An 18,774-nucleotide genomic window follows, 5' to 3' on the forward strand; every position below is an offset into this window, starting at 1 on the left:
GCTCTATTCTGTCGTGTGAGAGGTGATCCCTCTCCCTTCCTGGGCTGTGGCCAGGCTGTGCCATGACACCCCCTTTCTCCGGCACCAGGGCCCCTCTACCCTGCTCCCAGCCTCACCACCCACCTGGATTTGGGGAGCACTGAGGGATGCCGAGCTCCAGGGTGTCCCCAGAGAGGCCCCCATGGGACCTGCCCCTGGCCCAGGAGGTTGCCCTGTCACCCATGGCCAGGCCAGTGCCATGCCCAAGCTGCTTCCAGGGGAAGCTGAGCCCACTCCCTGCTTCCCCCCCTCCTTCCTGCTCCTTCCTCCCCAGCTCCAGGCCCTGTCCCCTCCTTCCCACCCCTCATTCATAACGGAGCCAGCAGTGACTCATGTTCAGCCTCATCCGCCCCCGGCCTCATGCTCGTCACAGAGCTGCTGGGGCTGAGCTCTGTTATCTCCTGGATCACGACCAGCTTTGTGGTGTGAAAAAAGCCCGAAATAAAAGCTGGATCCTCCCCCTGCAGCTGTCAGAGGCCCGTGGCAGCTCCATCTTTAATTCATGGGGGCAGTGAGTCACCTGCGGGGAGTCAGTGCAGCCGGAGCCTGGGATGGGGCTCCCCGGACCTGCTGCTCCTCCTGCCCCTTCCTGCTCAGCGGCTGCTGGAAGGGGAAGCTCCCTGAGGGCTGCCCGAGCTTAGCTGGGTCACTCCCGCCCTTAGCCTAGAAACCTTTGGAAGGAAGGGAATTCTCCTCTCCTTGGCACAAATGACATTCCTTGGCGCCGTTTTCTCCTGGGGTTTTACTTTGGGCAGGTCTGGGCTTACCTGACTGAGGGGACCATGTGCTGTGGGAGCCCCCAAAATCTTCCAGGGACACCACAGGGATCCCAGGCCCCTCTCTCCCATGCCAGGGTGCCAGAGGGGAGCCCCGGGGCAGGATGCAGGAGCAGAGCCAACACCCCAAATTCGCACCCCGTGTAACCCCCTTCTCTCTCTGTTCTCCCCACAGCGTCCCCGGGCCAGCCTGCGTCCCCCTCCTCACCCCAGCTCTGCCTCTCTCCTGGGACTGGACTGTGCTTGCGATCCAAAAGGAAACCAGAGGAAACCAACCAAGGAGCCCCCCTTCCCTCCCTCCCCGCACCCCCTGCTCCGGCCAGCGCCAGGACACCAAGCTGCAGTGGCCGGACCTTCCCTGCCGGACATGTGGGGGCTGAACTCTGCGGCTGCCAGGACGCTGCCCCCCCTCCCCCCCGATCACTCTTTGCCAATCAAGACACTGATTCTGTTTTTAATTTTGCGATGGGAAGGGTGGGATGAGGGGTCGGGGGGGGGTGGGACCCTCCCCCCCTGCCGGGCCCCCCCCGGCTGTGTAGAGTCGTGCAAAGCCATTGCCGTGCACTTTATGTTTTAGACTACTGTTATATATTATATATTTTCCTCTTTTTTTTTCTTTTTTTTTTGTTTTGTTTTGTTTTGTTTATATTTGCGGTATATTTAGAGATTCCTACACATCGTGATGTGTTAAAATAAACCAGATGAGGAAAAAAAAAAGAACCAAAACCAGGTATTAAGACAAAGCAGAACTCTATTACACCTGCATGCTGCACGGGGGCTCGGAGGGGCTCGGAAGGGAACAGGGCCCAGGAAGGGCTCAGAGCTTGGGAGGAATCTGGGCTCTGAAGGGATCGGGGCACTGGCAGCCACTTGGCTTTTTTTCTGATTTTTTTTTTTTTCTTTTTTTCCCCCTTTCCCCCCCCCTTTTTTTTTTTCCTTTTTTTTTCTTTTTTTTTTTTCTTTTTTAAAGAAAAATAAAGTGAAAACAGCAGGTGGCTTTCATGTCCTTCCTCCTGCAGCAGGCAGGGCTGGGGGCACGACCAGCCCCAGCCCCTCCTCCTCCTTTTCCTTTTGGAAGGGCACAGCCCCCCAGGCAAACCCTACACTTGTGGGGCAATGCCAGGCCCGGAGCCCCCCTGCCCCGACCCCCCCAACCCACAGCAGGCACCATCCCGGGGGGCAGAAGGTAAGAAAAGAGCTCAGAGACTTCACAGTTGGTTGGTTTTGGTTTTTCTCCTTTGTTTATAGACTTAAAAACGCAGAGGTGATGGAGGGAGGGCTTTGGGCAGAGCCTGCGCAGAGGGAAGGGGCAACCCGGCCTCTACTCGCATGCAATGGGGGTTCGGGGGGGCCCTGCCTGTCCCCCCCCGCTGCCGAGTCCCAGGAGCCACAGCCAGGGCTGGGCTGGGGCAGTTTCTTTTTTTTCTCTTTTTTACCCATCCTTTGAAACACAAATAAAAACCCAATAAAAAGCAAACACCTCCCCCCCACTCCTGGAGCAGCAGCCGCCTCTGTAAAAAATCAATAAATATCCTCGAGCCCCCACTGAGCTCCTGGGGTGGTGGGGGGCACTGAGGGTCACCCCCAGCACACGCTGGGGGTGCCCCGCTCTGCTCTCACCCTGTACCCTGGGCCTGGGGGCAGCACCAGGGGCAGGCACCGAGCAGCCCCCACCCCCCCAGGGGGAATTTTTGGGGTCCCCGGGGCCCACCCAGCCCTTAGGCTGCCACTCTGGGGCCCCCCGGAGGTGCTTGAGCCCCTCAAGAATCCCCCAGGCCCCCTGCTTCCAGTTTAGATCCCAGGCTCCCTGCAGATCTTGGGGGAGGGGGGTTTGGGATTGAGGAGGAGACTTCCCCCCTCCCCAAACTGCGCCTTGGCCAGGGTGGCACCGCAGCATCCCCCGGAGCGGGGACACCCAGCTCCGGCCCCTTCCTGGCAGGGACATTCCCGGCCGGACGAGAGGCTTATTGCTTGTAAAACCACAGAGAGAGGGAAGAGCGGAGGTGCCACGGGGGCTCAGCGGGGTGGGGGCTTCAGCGAAGTCCCTCAGCGCTGACCCCCGGCCGACGCTCGGCTTCTCCTCCGTGCCCCGACCCCCGGGGCTCCCCCAGCCCAGGCCCTCGCTCCCGGGAGCCGGGGGGCTCGGCCACCCCACGCTACCGGACCCCCGTGCTGGGGGTACAGCCAGGGGCCCCCACGTGCTCTCCTGGCCTTCCCGGGCCAGGACACCCTTCCTGCACCGGGCACCCCGTGCCGGCAGCAGAAGGGGATGGAGTCCCGAACCCCGGTGGGGGCCGAGACCCCTGTGCCGGGGTCTCTCCCTCTCGCACTGGGCCTAGACCGTGCTGTGGTCAGGGGGGGCATCACTGGCAGCCACGGCCACCTTGCACTCGGGGGTCTCTCTCTCTGCCGCTTTCCTCAGGTGCCCATAGAGCCGCTCCTCCAGGCCGCCGGCGATCTTGTCCATCAGCTCCGAGCCGGAGCCCAGCCCCAAGCACCTCCCGGGGCCCGGGCAGTCATCGTCCTCAGGGGGCTCGGAGCCAGCCTTGGGCTCGGGGGCTGCCTCTCCGGGCTCCTCCACGATCACCTGGATCTCGGGGTCAGGCAGCGCCGGGGCAGGGGGGACCCCATCGGCCGCCTCGGCCGCCTCCTCGTCGCCGGCGCTGACGATGCGGGGCAGGGGGCTGTGGAACCGGGAGTCCAGGGGGTAGTTGGCGCTGTCGCCGCGGCGCAGGGGCGTCCGGTGCCGCTCCAGCGCCGGGTACCGCACGCCGGGGTCGCTGAACTGCTTCGTGTGCTGCCACTGCTTGCGCAGGTGGGTGCGGGAGCGGTGCTTCCCCCGCAGCGGAGACTCGTCGAACTGGGGGTCGTGGCGCACGAAGGCGTTGAACAGCGCGTCCGTCTTCTCGTCGATGCTGTAGTCCCGCCGGGGCAGCCCCTCCCGCCCCGGGAACATCTGCCCATACGGGGACCAGGCCAGGGGGCTGTGGGGACGGAGGTGTCCCCCACCCGCTGCGCCCAGGGTCGTGCTCCCCACCTCCTCCTCTTCCTCATCTTCCTCCTCCTCCTCTTCCGGCTCCCGGCCCTCGAAGCTCTCGAAGATGGTTCCTTTCCGCCCGGCGCTGGTGAAGCAAATGCGCTTCTCGGAGGCCGTCTGGTCCTTGGGGGGGCCCTCCTCGCCCCCCCGGCTGGGCGCCTCGATGGAGGCGTAGCCGCTGTCCATCTGCAGCAGCTTGCGTGTGCCGGGCTCCGACTCCTCGGGCTTGGGCCGACCCCAGAACTTCTCCTCGGGGCCTTCAGCCTCGTCCAGGGAAGGGGAGGGGCAGGGGGGCACGCCGCTGGCGGAGGAGACGCTGTCCCCGCCGTCGCTGCGCACCGAGTCCTGGTCGTTGCTGCGCTCGGAGGCCGCGTACTGCTCCAACGAGGCGCGCAGGCTCCAGATGTCGTGGTAGGCGCTGGGCTGCTCGGGCACGCCGGACTCGCCGGGGCTGCCCGCGCCCCCCTCGCCCGGCTCTAGCCTGCGGGCACCACGCCGCTGTCACGTCAGGGACCGGACAGACCCCGCAGGCAGCGGGCAGGGATGTGCCAGCCCGGCCCCTGCAGGCTCCACAGCAGTGCCATGGTGCCGCCCCGTCCTCCATGCTGTCCCCACCACCATGCCCATGCCCCAACCCAACCTCCCCATCACCAGCCCCCCCCCCAGACCCCTCGCCCCAGACCCGGTTGCCCCACCAGAGCCGCAGAGGTGGGAGCACCCCACGCCCACGGCAGCGCGGGGTCCCTCGGTGCTTTCCCGGTGCCCGGCTCACCCATCCCCGTCCCCTCTTATCTACTGAAAAATACCTGCCGAGAGAGGGTGGGGGGCTGGCGGGGGAGGGCAGGAAGGGGCCCCCCGCGGGGTGGAAGGCCACGTCATCCGTGTGGGCAATGTACTGGATGATGTCGGTCTGATGGGGGTCCCGGTCCTCCTGGTCCATGCTCTCGCTGGCCGCCCGCTGCCTCTGGAACTGCCGACGCTTGGGGGACCCTGGGGGGCGCAGGGCAGGGCAGGGCTGGGGGGGGGCAAACCCAACCGGCGCCACCAGCCCCACACATATCCACCCACCCTGCACAGCCCCGCGGGGCCCCCGCTGACCCCCACCTCTGGTGTCCAGGCTGGACGCCCGCTGGGTGCTCTCCAGTTTCCACTTCTTGATCCTGAAGTAGGGGCTGGCCCCGTCCAGGCTGGCGTGGCGACGCAGGCGGGTGAAGAACTGCAGGACGGTGCCCTGGGGGGGGGTCGGGGGGGGCTCCCCGGGGCCGGCACTGCCCGCCCCAGCTGCCTTCCCGCTCCTGGGTGTTGCTGTGAACTGGGGGTACGGGGGGACCGTGAGTGCCTGCTTGGACCCAGGCATACCCCCCCGGACCCCCCGCATCCCACTCAGCTCCTTTGTCCGCTCTGCAGAGCTGGGCTGCAGCAGATGCACAAATGTCCCCCGGGGCAGGGACGAGGCGGGGGGGCAGAGCCTGCTTCTAGCTGGATGCCCACATGTCTCCCTGAGCCCTGGCACGGAGCAGGGGGGCAGGGATGGGATCTGGGGGAGCAGGGAGGGAGCAGGATAGGACCCTTGGGGCTGTGCAGGCTGGGGGCCCCTTCCCCTGCCCAGTCCCAGGCCCCCACCCCAGCACTCACCGAGGGCCCCTCCCCGGAGTCGGAGGAGGCGGACGGGCTGGCCTCTGTGAAGCTGGTGTCCACGGTGGAGTTGTAGGTGTCCCCGGGCAGGGCAGAGCTGGGGCCCACGGCATGGCTGGGCAGCACTGGCCGGGGCAGGGCCCCCGCGGGGGGCTGCAATGCAGAGCATGCTCAGGGGGTCTGCACGAGGGTGGGGACCAGGAGGGGCCCCTGCACCCCAGGACATCCTGTCTCTACTTCCAGCAATGCCCTGAGACTCCCACCCTGGGCCCAGCGGTGCCTCCCTGGGGTGCTGCAGGATGCTTGGCCCTCATGTCCCACCTGTCCCTTGGGTGCTGTGGGCTCACCTGGAAGATGGCAAGACCGGGCTTGGGCGGGGGCAGGCGGGGGGTCATGGCCAGGCTGTTCTCACTGGACTCACACTCGTGGATGGTGACGATCTTGAGGGCAGGCGGCGGGAGGTGCAGGTGAGTCAGGCGGGCGTTCTTCAGGTGGTGGAAGTCCCCCTCTGTCAGTGTGTACCTGTGGGACAGCTGGGTCAGGAGGGGCAGCCCCAACCCCCTGTCCCCTCCTCAGCCCAGAGCTTCACCTCCTCCCCTTCTCCTGGGTCTTCTTGCCCTGGTCAAAGAGCGCAGCCTCGTTGAAGGAGACGCGCCGGGCAGTGGAGGAGCTGGAGGACAGGAACCGCTCATTCTCCGCATCCCGGTAGCTGGAGGATGACAGGCACTCGGGGTCCTCAGCTTTGCCAGTGATATCTGCAGAGAAGGGGGTCAGCAACCCCTCACCCCTCACCCTGGTGCACCCCAGCTTCCCCAGCTGAGGCTTGGCAAACTCGCTGCACACATGGCCTCAATGCCAGCCTGGAATTCCTTGCTCCCAGCTGCCAGTCCCACTCCACGGGCAGGGATGGACAATGGAGGGCACAAGGGGTGTGTGGTGGACACTGCTGCGGGGCTGGGGGTGGCACCTTGGGGGGGAGGGCTCAGGAGCTGCTTCACCCTCCTCCCTCCCCGGAACTTGGGATGGAACTGGGGGGGGGGGGTCAGCGCAGCACCCGGGTCACTCACCCTGCGCCTGCTGCGAGTCATCCAGGTAAGTGGTGTTGGTTTTCTCGGGGTCATCGCTGGCTCTGCGGAGGGAGGAGGGTCAGAGGTGCCTGGGCCAGCCCCCTGACCCTCCTCGCGGTGCCACACACCCCGGGGGCAGTGTCGTCACCCTTTGCCCACCTGGAGTGCCGGCGGTCAGCCTCGCAGCAGCGGCGGCAGATGATCAGGATGCCCGAGAGCAGGACCAGGGTGCCCCCGATGAAGATGGAGAGCAGGGCGAGGAGCAGCACGTACCCATCCTGAGGGGACACCTCGCCGGGCACCGCCTGCCCGGGGCCGAGGAGCTGAGCTGCGGGGACGTGCTGGGGGACCCCGGCCCACCTCAAACCTGCCCCCGCCGTGCTGACGCCAGCGCTGCTCCCCAGAGCCGCCGCGCCCCCCCACCCCCACCCCCCGCCGCCCCCGGGCCCTGCCTGCACCAAGGCAACGGCAGCCGGGGGGGCTGAGCCGCCCGCGGCCCCCGCGCCGAGCGGGAGTGGGAACGGGGTTGGGGATGGGGACGGCAACAGGACCCCCAACCCTGCCCCACCGCGGCGATCGGTGCTCGCTCCCCCTGCCCGGGGGAGAGGGGCTGATCCGGCAGCAGCCCCCTGGGCCCCCAGCACCCAGAGCATCCCAGCGGTGCACGGGGCACTGAGAGCTGTCACCCACTCCCAGCACTGGCAGAGCAGGGGGTGACAGCGGGGCCGCTGCCGTCCCCACCCGAGCGAAGACGCCAGCCCCACGGCAGCCACGAGAACCCCACAGCTCCCCACATGCATCCCCCCATCCCGCGGGACCCCGAGGCTGGCGGCGTGGGGAGGGGCGGCAGAGACAGGCAGGACTCACCGTGGCGCTCTCGGTCGCGTTGTCCCAGGGTGTTGGGTCATCGCTCATGGTCTGTCCCGGCCCGAGCGTGTCCTGGGGCGGGGGGAGACAGTGGGAGGCACCAGCCGGGACGGCAGGGCCGGGCCGGGGGCGGCGGCGGCGGCTCCTGCCCGGCCCCTGCCCGGCACCGCGGTGCGGAGCTGCCGGGAGGGACCGGGAGGGAGGGACCGGGATGGAGAGATGGAGGGAGGGACCGGGATGGAGGGATGAAGGGAGGGTGTGCTCAGGGGAAGGATGAAGGGATGGAGGGTGTGGTCAGGAGGGAAGCAGGGATGGACGGATGGAGGGATGGGGAGGAGGGGGCAGAACCGCTGCTCCTCCCCAGGGAGCCCCTCACCCCAGCCGGGCACCGCCAGCTCCCGCGCCCAGCCCCCGGACTCGCGTGGGCACAGCCCCCGGCCTCGCGAAGAGCGGCCACGGTCCCCACGCCCGGCTGGGGCCGGAGCACCCAAACGGTGGCTGGTGCTGGTGGCCGGAGCTGGCCCGGGGGGTGAAGTTCCTGCCCCAGGTCCGGGGTGACACCGCGCTGCCGCCCCCGGGGGCCAAACGCGGCCGCAGCCCCGCCGCCCGGGGACCCCCTGCCCGCGGAAGCTCGGGGGGAGCCGCGCTGGGGGCTCCCGGCAGGGACGGGGGGCAGGTGGCCGCCCCACAGCTCGTGGCGTGGGTGTCGCCGGAGCGCGACGGGTGACGCTCGTGAGTCATCCCGAGAGCGGCTCCGTCACCGGGCTGTCCGCGCGGGGGGGACACCGAGGGGCCGCGGGGGGGCCGGGCCGAGCTCCTGAGCACCGAGAGCCGCCGGGACAGGGGTGCCGCTCCCCTCCGCGACATCGGCCCTGCGGCCTTTGGGGACCCGGCGGGGACCTCGTCACTGTCCCGCGTGTCCGGCCCTTCCCGGGGGCTGCTGAGCTCCAGCTCCCGCTGCGAGGCCGTGTGTCCCCTCCGTGTGTCCCCTCCGTGTGTCCCCTCCGTGCGTCCCCAGGCTGCTGAAGGGGCTGAGCCTGAGCTGGGTGGGCGATGCCGTGTCGGGGACCCTCGGAGCGGGCAGGGGTGGGAGCTTGGAAGCCGCTCAAAATTAGGTCAGTGAAAAATGTGAATGGAGCCCGTGAAGGGGTGGGGACTGTCACTCGTGGGGACAGTGCAGGGGTGGCCGTGTCGCAGCTGGCAGTGAGGGACGGTGATGGCTGAGGGCAGCCCTGTCACAGGTCGGGGTATCAACCCCTTGGAGGGATATCGGGGTGTCGGGGGCCTCCCGAGACAGAGAACCCCCTGCCCACACCGGCCCTCGGGCATCTCCAAGCTGGTGGGATGCAGCACGAGGTGAGGGGACCCATCCCGCGACCCCCGAAAAAGGGTAAGGGGGTGGGAGGGTCCCGCTTCCGACCACATGGGGGGCGTCCGGGCGAGGGGCTGCGGCTCCACGCCGGACGGGCGGCCCACGGGCGGGATCCCTGTGGGGCACCCTCAGGCCCGAGGCGGGGGCAGCGGGGGGCCGGGGGGAGAGGGAAGAATGTCCCTCCTGTTCCCCATCATGGAGGAATCCCGTCTCCATGGCGACCCGGCAGGAACAGGACGGCCATTGTCTGGAGGAGGGGGCCGGTCCCCGGGCTATCCCCCCCGGGGGGGACACGGGGCGGGACCCGGGGTCGCCGCCAGTGCCCGGGGCGGGGGCTCGGGGTCGGGGGACCCCGGTGGTTCCGCGCCTCCGCACGTGGGAAGGGGTGCGGGGGGCGGGCCGGGGCTGCGCCCCACGCGTGTGTGCGACCCACGGGTCCGGTTGGACCGGGGCTGGGCTGGGGACATGGGGGGGACTCGCTCTGCCCCCTGTGACTGCAGCCCCGCGCCCCAGCCCAGTGACGGGGATGCAGTCAGGGATGTGGGGCGGGGACGGAGGCAGGGATGCGGGATGCAGGCAGGGATGCGGGATGCAGGCAGGAATGTGGGGCAGGGATGGAGACAGGAATGTAGGATGCGCGATGAGGGATGCGGGCAGGGATGTGGGACAAGGATGTGGGGCAGCGATGAGGCATGCAGGCAGAGCTGGTGACAGGGCTGTCGACAGGGCTGGTGACAGCGCGGCAGGAGCCCCCGGGACCTCTACGCGCGGTAGGGCGTGATGGTTTCCCCTCGGCCGAGCCGGCTCCCCGTGTCGCGATAGGGGCTGTCGCGAGGCGGCGGAGCCAGACACTCACCTACAACCGAGACCGGGGCTCCATCGCCGCCGCTGCGCTCGGTGCGGCGGGGCGGCCCCGGGATTTATGAATGAACCGGAGCCGCCCCCGCGCGGCGCGGGCGTCACGTGGGGACCGGGGCTGCCCCAGCCCCTGCCTGCACCAGCCCGTACCCCCTGCCCCACAGCCCTGCCTGTAACTCCTGCCTGCACCCCTTCCCGCACCTCTTCCTGTACCCCTGCTTCTATTCCTGCCTCCCCCAGCCCTGAATACACCTGTCTGCCCCAGCTCTGACTACACCGCTGCCTGCTCCAGCCCTGGCTGCACTCCTGTCTGCATCCCTGCCTGCACCAGCCCTGCCTGCACCAGCCCTGCCTGCACCCCTGCCCTCACACCCGTCTGGACCAGCCCTGCCTGCATCACGCCTGCCTGCATCCCTGCATCCCTGCCTGCAGCAGCCCTGCCTGAAACAGCCCTTCTTCCCTACCTGTACCACTCCTGCCTGTACCCCTGCCTGCCCCATAGCCCTGCCTGCCCCATAGCCCTGCCTGCCCCATAACCCTGCCTGCATCCCTGTATCACCTCCCTGTCTCCATCCCTGCCCCGGAGCCCCCCGAGCCGCTGGGGCACGGCCGGACCGGGGGCTGGGGGTGCGGCGGCCCCTCGGTACGGAGGCGGAGCGGGTCCCCCCCGCCCAGCACCACGACACTCAGCGGGCAGGGAGACTACAATTCCCATAAGGCCAGGCGGCGCATCGTGACGTTGTTCCTGCGCCGGGCGGCGCGCGGGGTGTGCCGGGAGCTGTGGTCCGGCGCCGTCCCGGCCTGCCCCGCGCCGCCGCCGCTGCCGCCATGGCCGCGATGTTCTGCGCCCGCCGCCTCCTCCGCCTCGCCCGCCCCGCGCTGCCTCTGCCCCCTGCCCGCGGCTATGCCGATCCCGCCGGTGGCCCCGCTGCCATGGCCTTCACCTTCGCCTCACCCACACAGGTAGGCCCACCCCGGCCCCTGTCCCGGTGCCCCCGCCGCCGCCTCGCCCGGTGTCTCCTGAGGGCGCGGGGCGGGCGGGACGCGGCCGGTGCTGCCGCCCCCGCGGGGCTGTCCGTTCCCGGGGGCTCTGCGACTCCCGGGGCACGGTCACAGGGCTGTCACCGGGCTGACCTTGGCCCTGACCTCGGGCCTTGCCCGCCTGCCCCGGGCGCTCGGTCCCCGCCGCAGCGCTGCCGGGGCCTGCCTGAGGCCGGTCCAGCCCTTCCAGCCCCGCCGCTGGACCCGCTGTGCCTGCCAGGCCCGGGCCCGCCGCAGCGCCGCCGGCCCGGAGCCGCACACGGCCGGTCCGCCCCCGCCGGGCCCGGGGCTGTCCCCGGGGCAGGGCGCGGGCTGGCGCTGGGGACAGGGACAGCCCGGCAGCGTGGGCCGGAGCGGGGACGGCGGCTCAGGGCTCCCCACGCGCTTCCCAGGCTGCTCCCGGCTGTGCTGGCGCCTTTCGCCCACTCCCGACTCGGTGTCTCCATGTGCCGCCTCCCTGCCGTGCCCCTGGGAGCTGGGAACGCTTCCCCACTGCCTCTGCCAGGACCTCTCCTCCGGAGCCCAGCTCCACTCCCACCCCGGGCAGGTGCAGCCTGTCCTGGGCACACCTTGGCATGCTGAACCTGCCGGGAGCTGGGCTGTTCCCTCGGGATGGGCTCTTCCCTGGGCTCTCCAGAGCTGCTGCTCTCCATCCCCCTATCCCTGGTGACTGTGCCCCTTTGCCCTCTTCATCCAGGTGTTCTACGACGGTGCCAACGTGAAGCAGGTGGATGTGCCCACGCTGACGGGCTCCTTTGGCATCCTGGCCTCCCATGTCCCCACGCTCCAGGTGCTCCGGCCGGGCGTTGTCACAGTCCACGCCGAGGACGGGACGGCCACCAAGTACTTTGGTGAGCGAGGCAGGAGCTGGGGAGGAAAGGTGTGCGTGGGGATGGTGCTCTTGGCACTTTCACAAGGGAGGCTCTGCCCATCCAGGTGTGGCCTGGTGCACTTCCAGGGATTTCTGCTTTCCCAGCCTGCCAGGAGCTGCTGGAAACTGCTCTGGGAGCCGTGGGTTGGGGTCAGGTCTTGGTTCTGCACAGGCTCTCTGGGACCATCCCCTGCCCCAGCTTGCCTTGGGATGGGAGCCCCTGGATGCTGGAAATGTGACAGGAGGGGCTGAGGGTTTGTTTTGGGAAAGGATGGTGGGGATGCCAGGGCTGAGCCCCTCTGGCAGCCCTGGCTGACCCACCCCATGTTGTGCCTCACAGTGAGCAGCGGCTCTGTCACTGTCCACGCCGACTCCACGGTGCAGGTGCTGGCAGAGGAGGCAGTGACCATGGACATGCTGGACCTGGCTGTGAGTACCCAGAGATTTACCAGCCCTGGGCTCCCTCCCTGGAGGGGATTTGCCTCCCTTCTCTGCCCTGGGGTCCTGTGCCCAGAACCCAGGGTTGTGTCTGCACCCCCACTACATTTTGGGATCAGAGGCTTGGGGCTCCTCCTTGGTGAACTCTTTGGAGAGAGGGGGCTCTGCAGTCATAAATCTCCATGCCATTTCCCACCCCTTGGACAGACACTGACCTTGTCCTGACCTCCAGAACAGCTTTTCCCTGATAAGGTCTGGGGCCAGCACAGCTGTGTCTGTAGCTCTGTGGGGCTCCCAAGTCAGTGGGTCTTTGGCATCCGTATGAAGGAGCAGTGGCTGCAGGGAGGGAGGGAAGGACAGTCCCCTCTCCTGCAGTGTCTCCCAGTGACACACATTCTTTCTGCCCTCGTGTTCAGACTGCAAAATCCAACCTGGAGAAAGCTGTGTCAGAGATGGCAGCAGCGTCCGACGAAGCTGCTAAAGCAGAAGCTCAGATTAAGGTAGAAGCTAATGAAGCCCTGGTAAAGGCTCTGGAGTAAATCCAGGTGAGGTTCACCTGCAGCCTGCCTGAGCATCCAGATCTGCTCTAGGGCCTGCTGGGCTGGGTGAGGGGATCTGCCTCGCTTTTGGGGAGCAGTGGCCACAGCTGTCCCTTGCCAGGGTCAGGCCTCAGCTCTGAGGGGCTCATGGGGGTCCCCAGCCCAGAGCCAGCCTGGTGCTGCAAAGTGGCAACGGGGCTGGGCTGGGCTGTGGCACTGTGGGGTCCAGCCCAGCTGTGAGTTCAGCCCTGCCAGGAGTGGGTGGATGGTGCTGGGACAGACTGGAGCTGTGATCACTGCTGGGGCCTTGCTGGTGCCCCTGGGCCCCACAGGGAGAGCAGCACATGACCTCTGCTCCACATGCTCCCACTAAAAACAAACAGATTGAGTCTCAGAGAAGGTGAGGCCGGGCTCTTACCTTGTGGCCTCTTTTTGCTCTGCCCTGCACAGACTGTGCCTCATCCCTTCCCTTCCCACGTGCTGGCAGCCGGGAACTGCAGCACCGTGAGTCACTGACAGCCTCCAACGGGCTCAGCCTGGAGCACAGGAGGGCACCAGCTCCTGCTCTCTCCTGATCTCTGGTCCAGGTGCTCTTTGGTCCTGGAGAGCTGGTGGCTGGTGGTTACTCACAGCAGTTGAGCATCTGGAGTGGGGCCAAGCCCTGGAATTGGGATCTGTGGCCCAGTCGAGCCCACCCCACACTAACCTGACCCCATTTTGTGTTTTGCAGGAATCCCACTGTGGATGCAGAGCTCCCAGCCTGTCCCTGTTCTGCTCCCTGGCTGTACAGATGGAATGGGACAAATGGAGACAGAGAAATGGTTCTGATCAATTAAAAGGAAATGTGACCCCCTCTTGTGGCACGTCGCCTTCTTCCAAGGCAGCAATTGCAGCTGGAGCTGGGAGCAGTTCCTAGCTCCTGCCCCAAGGCAGATTCACCCCAGGAAGGCACCAGCACTGCCCTGGGGTTTGGCTGGGCACTCTAAGGGGAGACTCACCCCTGCGAGGTTCATCAGACAGGTTTATAATCCCCTCCCTGTGCTCCAGCCACCTCCATCTCCAGTAACCACTTGGACAGCAGGATTTCAGCAGCACAGGAGGAGCACAGGTCTGTTCCAGAGCTGTCCTGTCCCAGCTCCCTGCCTCAGGCTCTGCCTGAGGAATCCACCTTGGCACAGCATGGTGCTTCCCACAGCTGGACAGCAGCTGCTAGGCTCTGCCCCATCCCCTGCTGCTGCCAGTGGCACTTCCCCTGCTCCTGGAGATGGGCTTGGCCTGGAGAGGGAAGCAGATGCCGCTCATGGTGGGAATCTTTCCTGCTTCCGTTTGTGCTGGGGATGGCTGGAGCCCCTCTGCTGAGCTTGGTGCTTGCTGGGTGCAGCCCTGTCTGAGCAGGCCACCTGGGGTTCCTCAGGGCTCCTCACAGCCCGGGGAAGCAGGAAGGGCTCTCTGGGAAGGGGCGGGTTTGGGCAAGGGCACGGCTCTGCCTGTGCCAGGCATCCGGGATGTGCGTCCTGTGTGTGTGTCCTGCTGCACCAGCTGCTGCGGGCCCCTCGCTCCGTGCCACCCTCCCACGCCTTCCCAGAGGGATTTCGGGTTTCCACTGCTGCGCAGAGCTTCCGTCACTCCCTCTGCGTCGCTCTAATCTCCTTTTCCCCGCGGTGTTCCAGCCCGGGAAGGCGCGTTGGCTGCCTGTGAGGTCAGTGCTCGCTGCTCCGGCCGCCCGCGGGCCCCGCGCGGCTCCCGCCGCTCCGCGCTCGGAGCAGGGCACGGCTATTTTCGGCACTGCCACCCAGGATGTAATCTTGGCTGCCTCCTCTTCTCACCGCCACCTCCTCCCCCTCCTCTCGCTCACTCTGTCTTTCTCTCTCCCCCCCCTTCACAAGTGATCAAAAATAGAGCCTGTGGTGTTAAATTTCTCACTCTGTGGCTTATTAAAAGCCTCCGAGTGCCTGACGCGGAGCCTATTTGAAGCTCAGCCGACTTCCAGCTCCTGAGCTGCTCCAGTGCCTTTTCCCCTTCCCCTCTCATTCCTTTTTTTTTTTTTTTCCTTAAAGGTCAGACATTGCACCGAGCATGAGCAAAGCTTCAGAGTCAGAGCTGTGCTAATTAAAACATCTTGGGAATTACTGGGGCCGGCCGGCTCCCTTCCCTCTCCCGCTGCCCCTCTCTGTCCCCAGCTGCTATTTCGGCTGCGTGAGCCTCCCCCGGCACACGCAGCCGCGCTGACGGAAGGTGGCTGCCTTGGGTTTTTCATCTAATGGAAGAGCGTTGGCGAGACCGGGAAGCTGGGGAAACGGCCAGCTGCTATTTTTAGGATGGGAAAAAAGTGTCTCCGTCAGCGTCCTCTCACCAGCTCTTCCCACTGCCTCCCGCCAGCGCCGGGGGAGCCGGGGGGGCCGAGGGATCCGGTCCTGCCCCCCTTGCAGGGTGCCCTTGGCCGGCTGCTCCGCAGCCTGACGCCTGCTGGGACTTGTAGGCTGCGTTTGGGGGGAGCGGTGAAGGACCCTTCCATGTCCAGAGACCCTTGGGATGGGGCCTCATGGATGCGAGGACAAGGCTTTGTCTTGAGCCAGGACGGGAGCAGTACTGGGCAGGGAATGTGGGTGCCTGGCTGGCGGCGTCATAGCCCTGCTCACCCTGAGCTGCACTTTTGGGGGTGCAGGGCCTACGTGGGTGATTCCCTGTGCTCCTCCACACCCCCAGCCCAGCCTGCTCCCTGCAGCCTCGGCTCTGAGCCCCTCACCTCTGCCTGCAGCCCTTCCCCTCCCTGCTCGTTATCTGGCTCTGCAGAGCCACGTTCTCCTCCTCCCCCGTTCTCTCCTCTGCCCACACCAGAGGCACCATCAGTCACGTCCTGCTGGATGCCACGAAAATGGCCTGACTCGGTGCAGGGGATATTGTGGTTTCGGCTGCTCCAGAGGCAAAGCCTTTTCCTGCTCCCTGCTCACTGTGCAGGTGCTGCAGGGATGAGTCCAGTTTGGGGGGCAGGCAGGGAAGTGGGGGGCAGACCTGGTGTGGATCGTGATGTGATTCAGCAGGTGACTCTCCCTCCTCTCCCCCCCACCCCCCATCAGCCTGGATTGTGTCACAAGTGTGGCACTTCCCTGTCCCTGGAGTGCTGGCACCTGCCTTGGGGCACGGCAGCCTCCATCCGCGGTTTCTGCCTGTTTTTGGGGTGGTGGGTGCGGAGGTGCCCCTGCCTTTGGCTCCCTGCCTCTGCTGGGGCCGTGCAGGACCGGGAGCACCGGCAGCGTGGTGGAGTTACTCCCGGGAGCCCGGGACCTGTTTGTCTCCAGCTTTGGGCTGGGGCGTGGTGGGTGTGAGAGGGGAAGGGCTGCCCGGAACGTGGTGGGAGAGGGGGGAGGGCTGGTGGTGCCCCCCCTCCTCCCTTTCCACCCAGGGCTCTCGCCCATGACTCGCATCCTCTGCTGCCAGATGGAGGGTGGGGAGCGGGGCCGGGAGCGCTCGGAAAGTGAGGCATCACGGATTCTGCCGGCGGCGTCGCTTCTCCGGGGGATGATTTCCGAGACGGGCCGGGTTCTGCCAGGCCAAATCTCCCGGTGCTGGCGGCCTTCCCTACATTTGGCCGCGTGGCATTTCCCCGTCCCACCCAATCCCGAATGCAGGCGAAAGGTTCCAGCTCTCCTCTCTCTGCAGGAAAAACAACCCCAAACCCCACCGCAGCCCCAGGAAGCCCCGCTCCCGCTGGGCTGACTCATCCGGCAGAGCCGCCCCTTTCCCTGCCCAAACCTTGGCGCGTTGGGGATCCTGCCTGTCCCAGCTGCTGCCCCGCACCATCGGTGCCCACCCTGCAGCATCAGGGTGGGGGTACAGGGGCTGCCCCCGCTGCCAGGGAGCTGCAGGATGTGGCAGCAGCTCCCCGGAGTGTGGAGACCCCCGGGGTGCCGGGTAGCTCCCTGCCTGTCCCCAGGGCTCTGCAGCGCCTGTGTGCAGATCTGGCCCCCTCCCACCCCCAGGGCCGTGATTGCTGCCGCTGGCCCCGGCGTGGGAAGGTCAGCGGAGGCTTCACATGCTGCCAGCACAGCCCGGAGTGTCCTTGGGCCACGTCGCCCTTGGGCGGCTCGAAGGCCGAATCCTCACGGTTTCCTTAGGATGGAGGGGGGGGGAGGCTGCTGTAATGATTAACCCGCCCGCCTTAATCGTTCCGGCCGGCAGCCTTTTTCCTCTGGGTTTCCAGCTCTGGAAAATGCTCCTTTTCCGACGTCCTCCCACGCACGTGGCCCGGCAGAGGGAGCGTGGCACAGCTCAGGGAAAACCCTGTGGGGAGGAGCGGGATCTGGCACTGGGATCTGTCCTGGTGGGGCCCCTCGGTGCCTGTTCTGGGGGTGCTTTGCCTGCAGATGGCGGCGGAGCCGTGGGGAGCGTCGCCCCAGCGGCCTCAGCCCCAAAACCCGGGCACAAGAGCAAGCGCCGGCGGGCGTTGAGGAGGGCGGGTGTTGCAGCCAGCACGACGGAGCTTGTCATGCTGCTCCCGGGCCAGCAGCCCCGGAGCGCCGCGCCGGCCACGCGGCAAACCTTGGCCCCGGGCGCGTTGTCTCGTGGGGAAACTGAGGCACGGATGGGGAAAGCCACTGGCAGGCTGGGGAGAGTGGGAACGGGACATGGGAATCCCAAACCGTGGTGCTGTGTTTGGCCATTGCACCGCCGTGGAGGAGCCCCTCGGGGAGCCCCTCGGGAGCTGCTGGAGTCAGGCAGGGGGCGGTGGGGGCGGCGCGTTGCCCTGGGGGTCCCAGGTGCCTTGGCAAGGGCTCGGTGCCCCGTGGCCATGGGCACGGCCCTCGCTCGGGGCGGCCTTGGAGGCCACTCGTGCTTGGCTCTGCTGGAGGTGGCCCAAAGCCCTGGGGGGCCGGAGGGGGTGCGCGGCCTCGTGCTGCGGGTTCCAGCAAAGCCCCCTCCCATCGCCTCCCGGCCGGGGCCATGACCCGCACGGGGCAGGGGGAGCCCGGGGAGGAAGCGGCTGCCAGCTGGGCTCCACGCCGGCTACAAAGGCGGCCCAGAGAGCCCAGCGGAATGAGGTGGCACCCGTCCAGGTTCCCACGGCGGCCCTGGTGCAGAAAATACACCCGGAGCTGGTGGCGGTTGCCACAGAGATGGGCTGAGTGCCACGCCGAGGAGGGGGGCACGACCCCGGACCCAGGTGTGCCGGCACGGGACCCCGGTGCAGGGCGGTGGGAGCTCCGTGGGGTGGTGGAGCCGGGTGCTGGCAGGGACCAAAGGCTCCTGCCTCGGCTCCCGCTGCCTCCGCCCGCCTTTGATGTGCCGGGACTTCGCCCTTGGTAAAGCTGGGAGGTTCCCAAGGAGTTCCCAGCTGGATCCTGGCATCCAGCACTCAGGTGCCCGCTGCAAGCCCCCCACGAGCCCTGGGGCTCCATCCGCCGCTCGGGTCCCTTTGCCCCGCTGCAGCCGGGGGCTTGGAGCCCCCGCGGGCTCCCCAGTTCCTGGCGGGGCCGGGAGGAAGTGGCTGCAGCTGGTCCCGGCGCTGGGGCTCTTCCTGGCGGGGCTGGCGCCGGGCTGGGGCGTGGGGTGGGGAGGGAAAGCCGGGGGGCCCGGGGCTGCTGCCCTCCGGGATGCCCCGGCATGCGGCAGGGAGGGGTCGGCAGCGCTTCCATCCCCATTCCCTCAAAGGCCACCCCTCCGCTGGGTATAAATAGCAGGATTGAGGCCTGGCGTGACACTGGAGTCACTTCTGCCACCACCACCTTGGGTGTCCCCCCCCGGCCCGCGGGTCCTCAATGGGGTCATTGTGCGCTGCGGACCCGCAGGGCATGTCCTGAGCAGCTGCTGGGGCTGACCCCGGCTGCCTCCCCCACGCGTCGGGGGCATCGATGGGGCGCGGGGGTGCCCCCGCAGGGTCGCCCGCAGGGAGGGGCGCACAAACCCCCCGCTCGCTCTCCCCGTAGCCGGCGAGGGCCGGGCGCGGGTGGGCGATGGCTTCGCGCCGTCCCCGTCCCCACCTGGCCGTGCCGGCCCTGCCGTCCCCTCCCTGCCCGGGCAGCGCCGGCAGCTGCTGTGGGGTAATGACGGGGTGTGCCCGCCCGCCCCGGGCTGCGAGCGGCGCGGGAGGCTCCTGCCACCCAGCAAGACGGGGCCAGCCGGGCGCGGAGCTTTGCTGCCGCAGCCGGCGCGGCCACACCTGTGTGGGCTGAGCGGACCCCGCTCCCACCCGACACCTGCCCGGCCCAACCAGCTCCTTCGCGTCTCGGCCGCCCG

General features: G+C 67.6%; 3 protein-coding genes across 4 annotated transcripts in view; 2 read left to right on the forward strand and 1 right to left on the reverse strand.

Annotated features, from left to right (window-relative positions):
• STK11 (serine/threonine kinase 11) overlaps positions 1 to 1,806 on the forward strand; it is a 31,857-nt gene extending 30,051 nt beyond the window's left edge. The window contains exon 10 of the mRNA XM_066205857.1: positions 991 to 1,806. The gene's annotated coding sequence lies outside the window, so the exon portion shown is untranslated. The remainder of the gene's footprint in view (positions 1 to 990) is intronic.
• Positions 1,299 to 9,778, reverse strand: CBARP (CACN subunit beta associated regulatory protein). Of its 2 annotated transcripts, XM_066205813.1 has the most exons (10): positions 9,650 to 9,778; positions 7,422 to 7,493; positions 6,714 to 6,859; positions 6,555 to 6,616; positions 6,077 to 6,242; positions 5,835 to 6,009; positions 5,488 to 5,640; positions 4,957 to 5,164; positions 4,659 to 4,842; positions 1,299 to 4,333 (listed from the first exon to the last, which is right to left on the reverse strand). In XM_066205813.1, exons 2-10 carry the CDS (start codon positions 7,467 to 7,469, stop codon positions 3,151 to 3,153), a joined length of 2,325 nt encoding a protein of 774 aa, XP_066061910.1. In that variant the 5' UTR covers positions 7,470 to 7,493; positions 9,650 to 9,778; the 3' UTR covers positions 1,299 to 3,150. The 2 variants fall into 2 exon arrangements, with proteins under 2 accessions (XP_066061910.1, XP_066061911.1); XM_066205814.1 differs by lacking the exon at positions 9,650 to 9,778 and having other exon boundaries at positions 7,422 to 7,871.
• Positions 9,779 to 10,428: 650 nt separating this feature from the next.
• On the forward strand, positions 10,429 to 13,393 carry ATP5F1D (ATP synthase F1 subunit delta). The gene is made up of 5 exons (XM_066205892.1): positions 10,429 to 10,614; positions 11,390 to 11,543; positions 11,904 to 11,992; positions 12,418 to 12,546; positions 13,271 to 13,393. The coding sequence occupies exons 1-4, from the start codon at positions 10,480 to 10,482 to the stop codon at positions 12,538 to 12,540; spliced, it is 501 nt and encodes a 166-aa protein (XP_066061989.1). The 5' UTR covers positions 10,429 to 10,479; the 3' UTR covers positions 12,541 to 12,546; positions 13,271 to 13,393.
• The last annotated feature ends 5,381 nt before the right edge of the window (positions 13,394 to 18,774 follow it).

The sequence above is a fragment of the Chamaea fasciata genome, unplaced genomic scaffold, assembly GCF_029207755.1.
Source record: "Chamaea fasciata isolate MVZ Bird 193981 ecotype frontalis unplaced genomic scaffold, bChaFas1.0.hap1 SCAF_28, whole genome shotgun sequence".
NCBI lineage: Eukaryota > Metazoa > Chordata > Aves > Passeriformes > Sylviidae > Chamaea > Chamaea fasciata.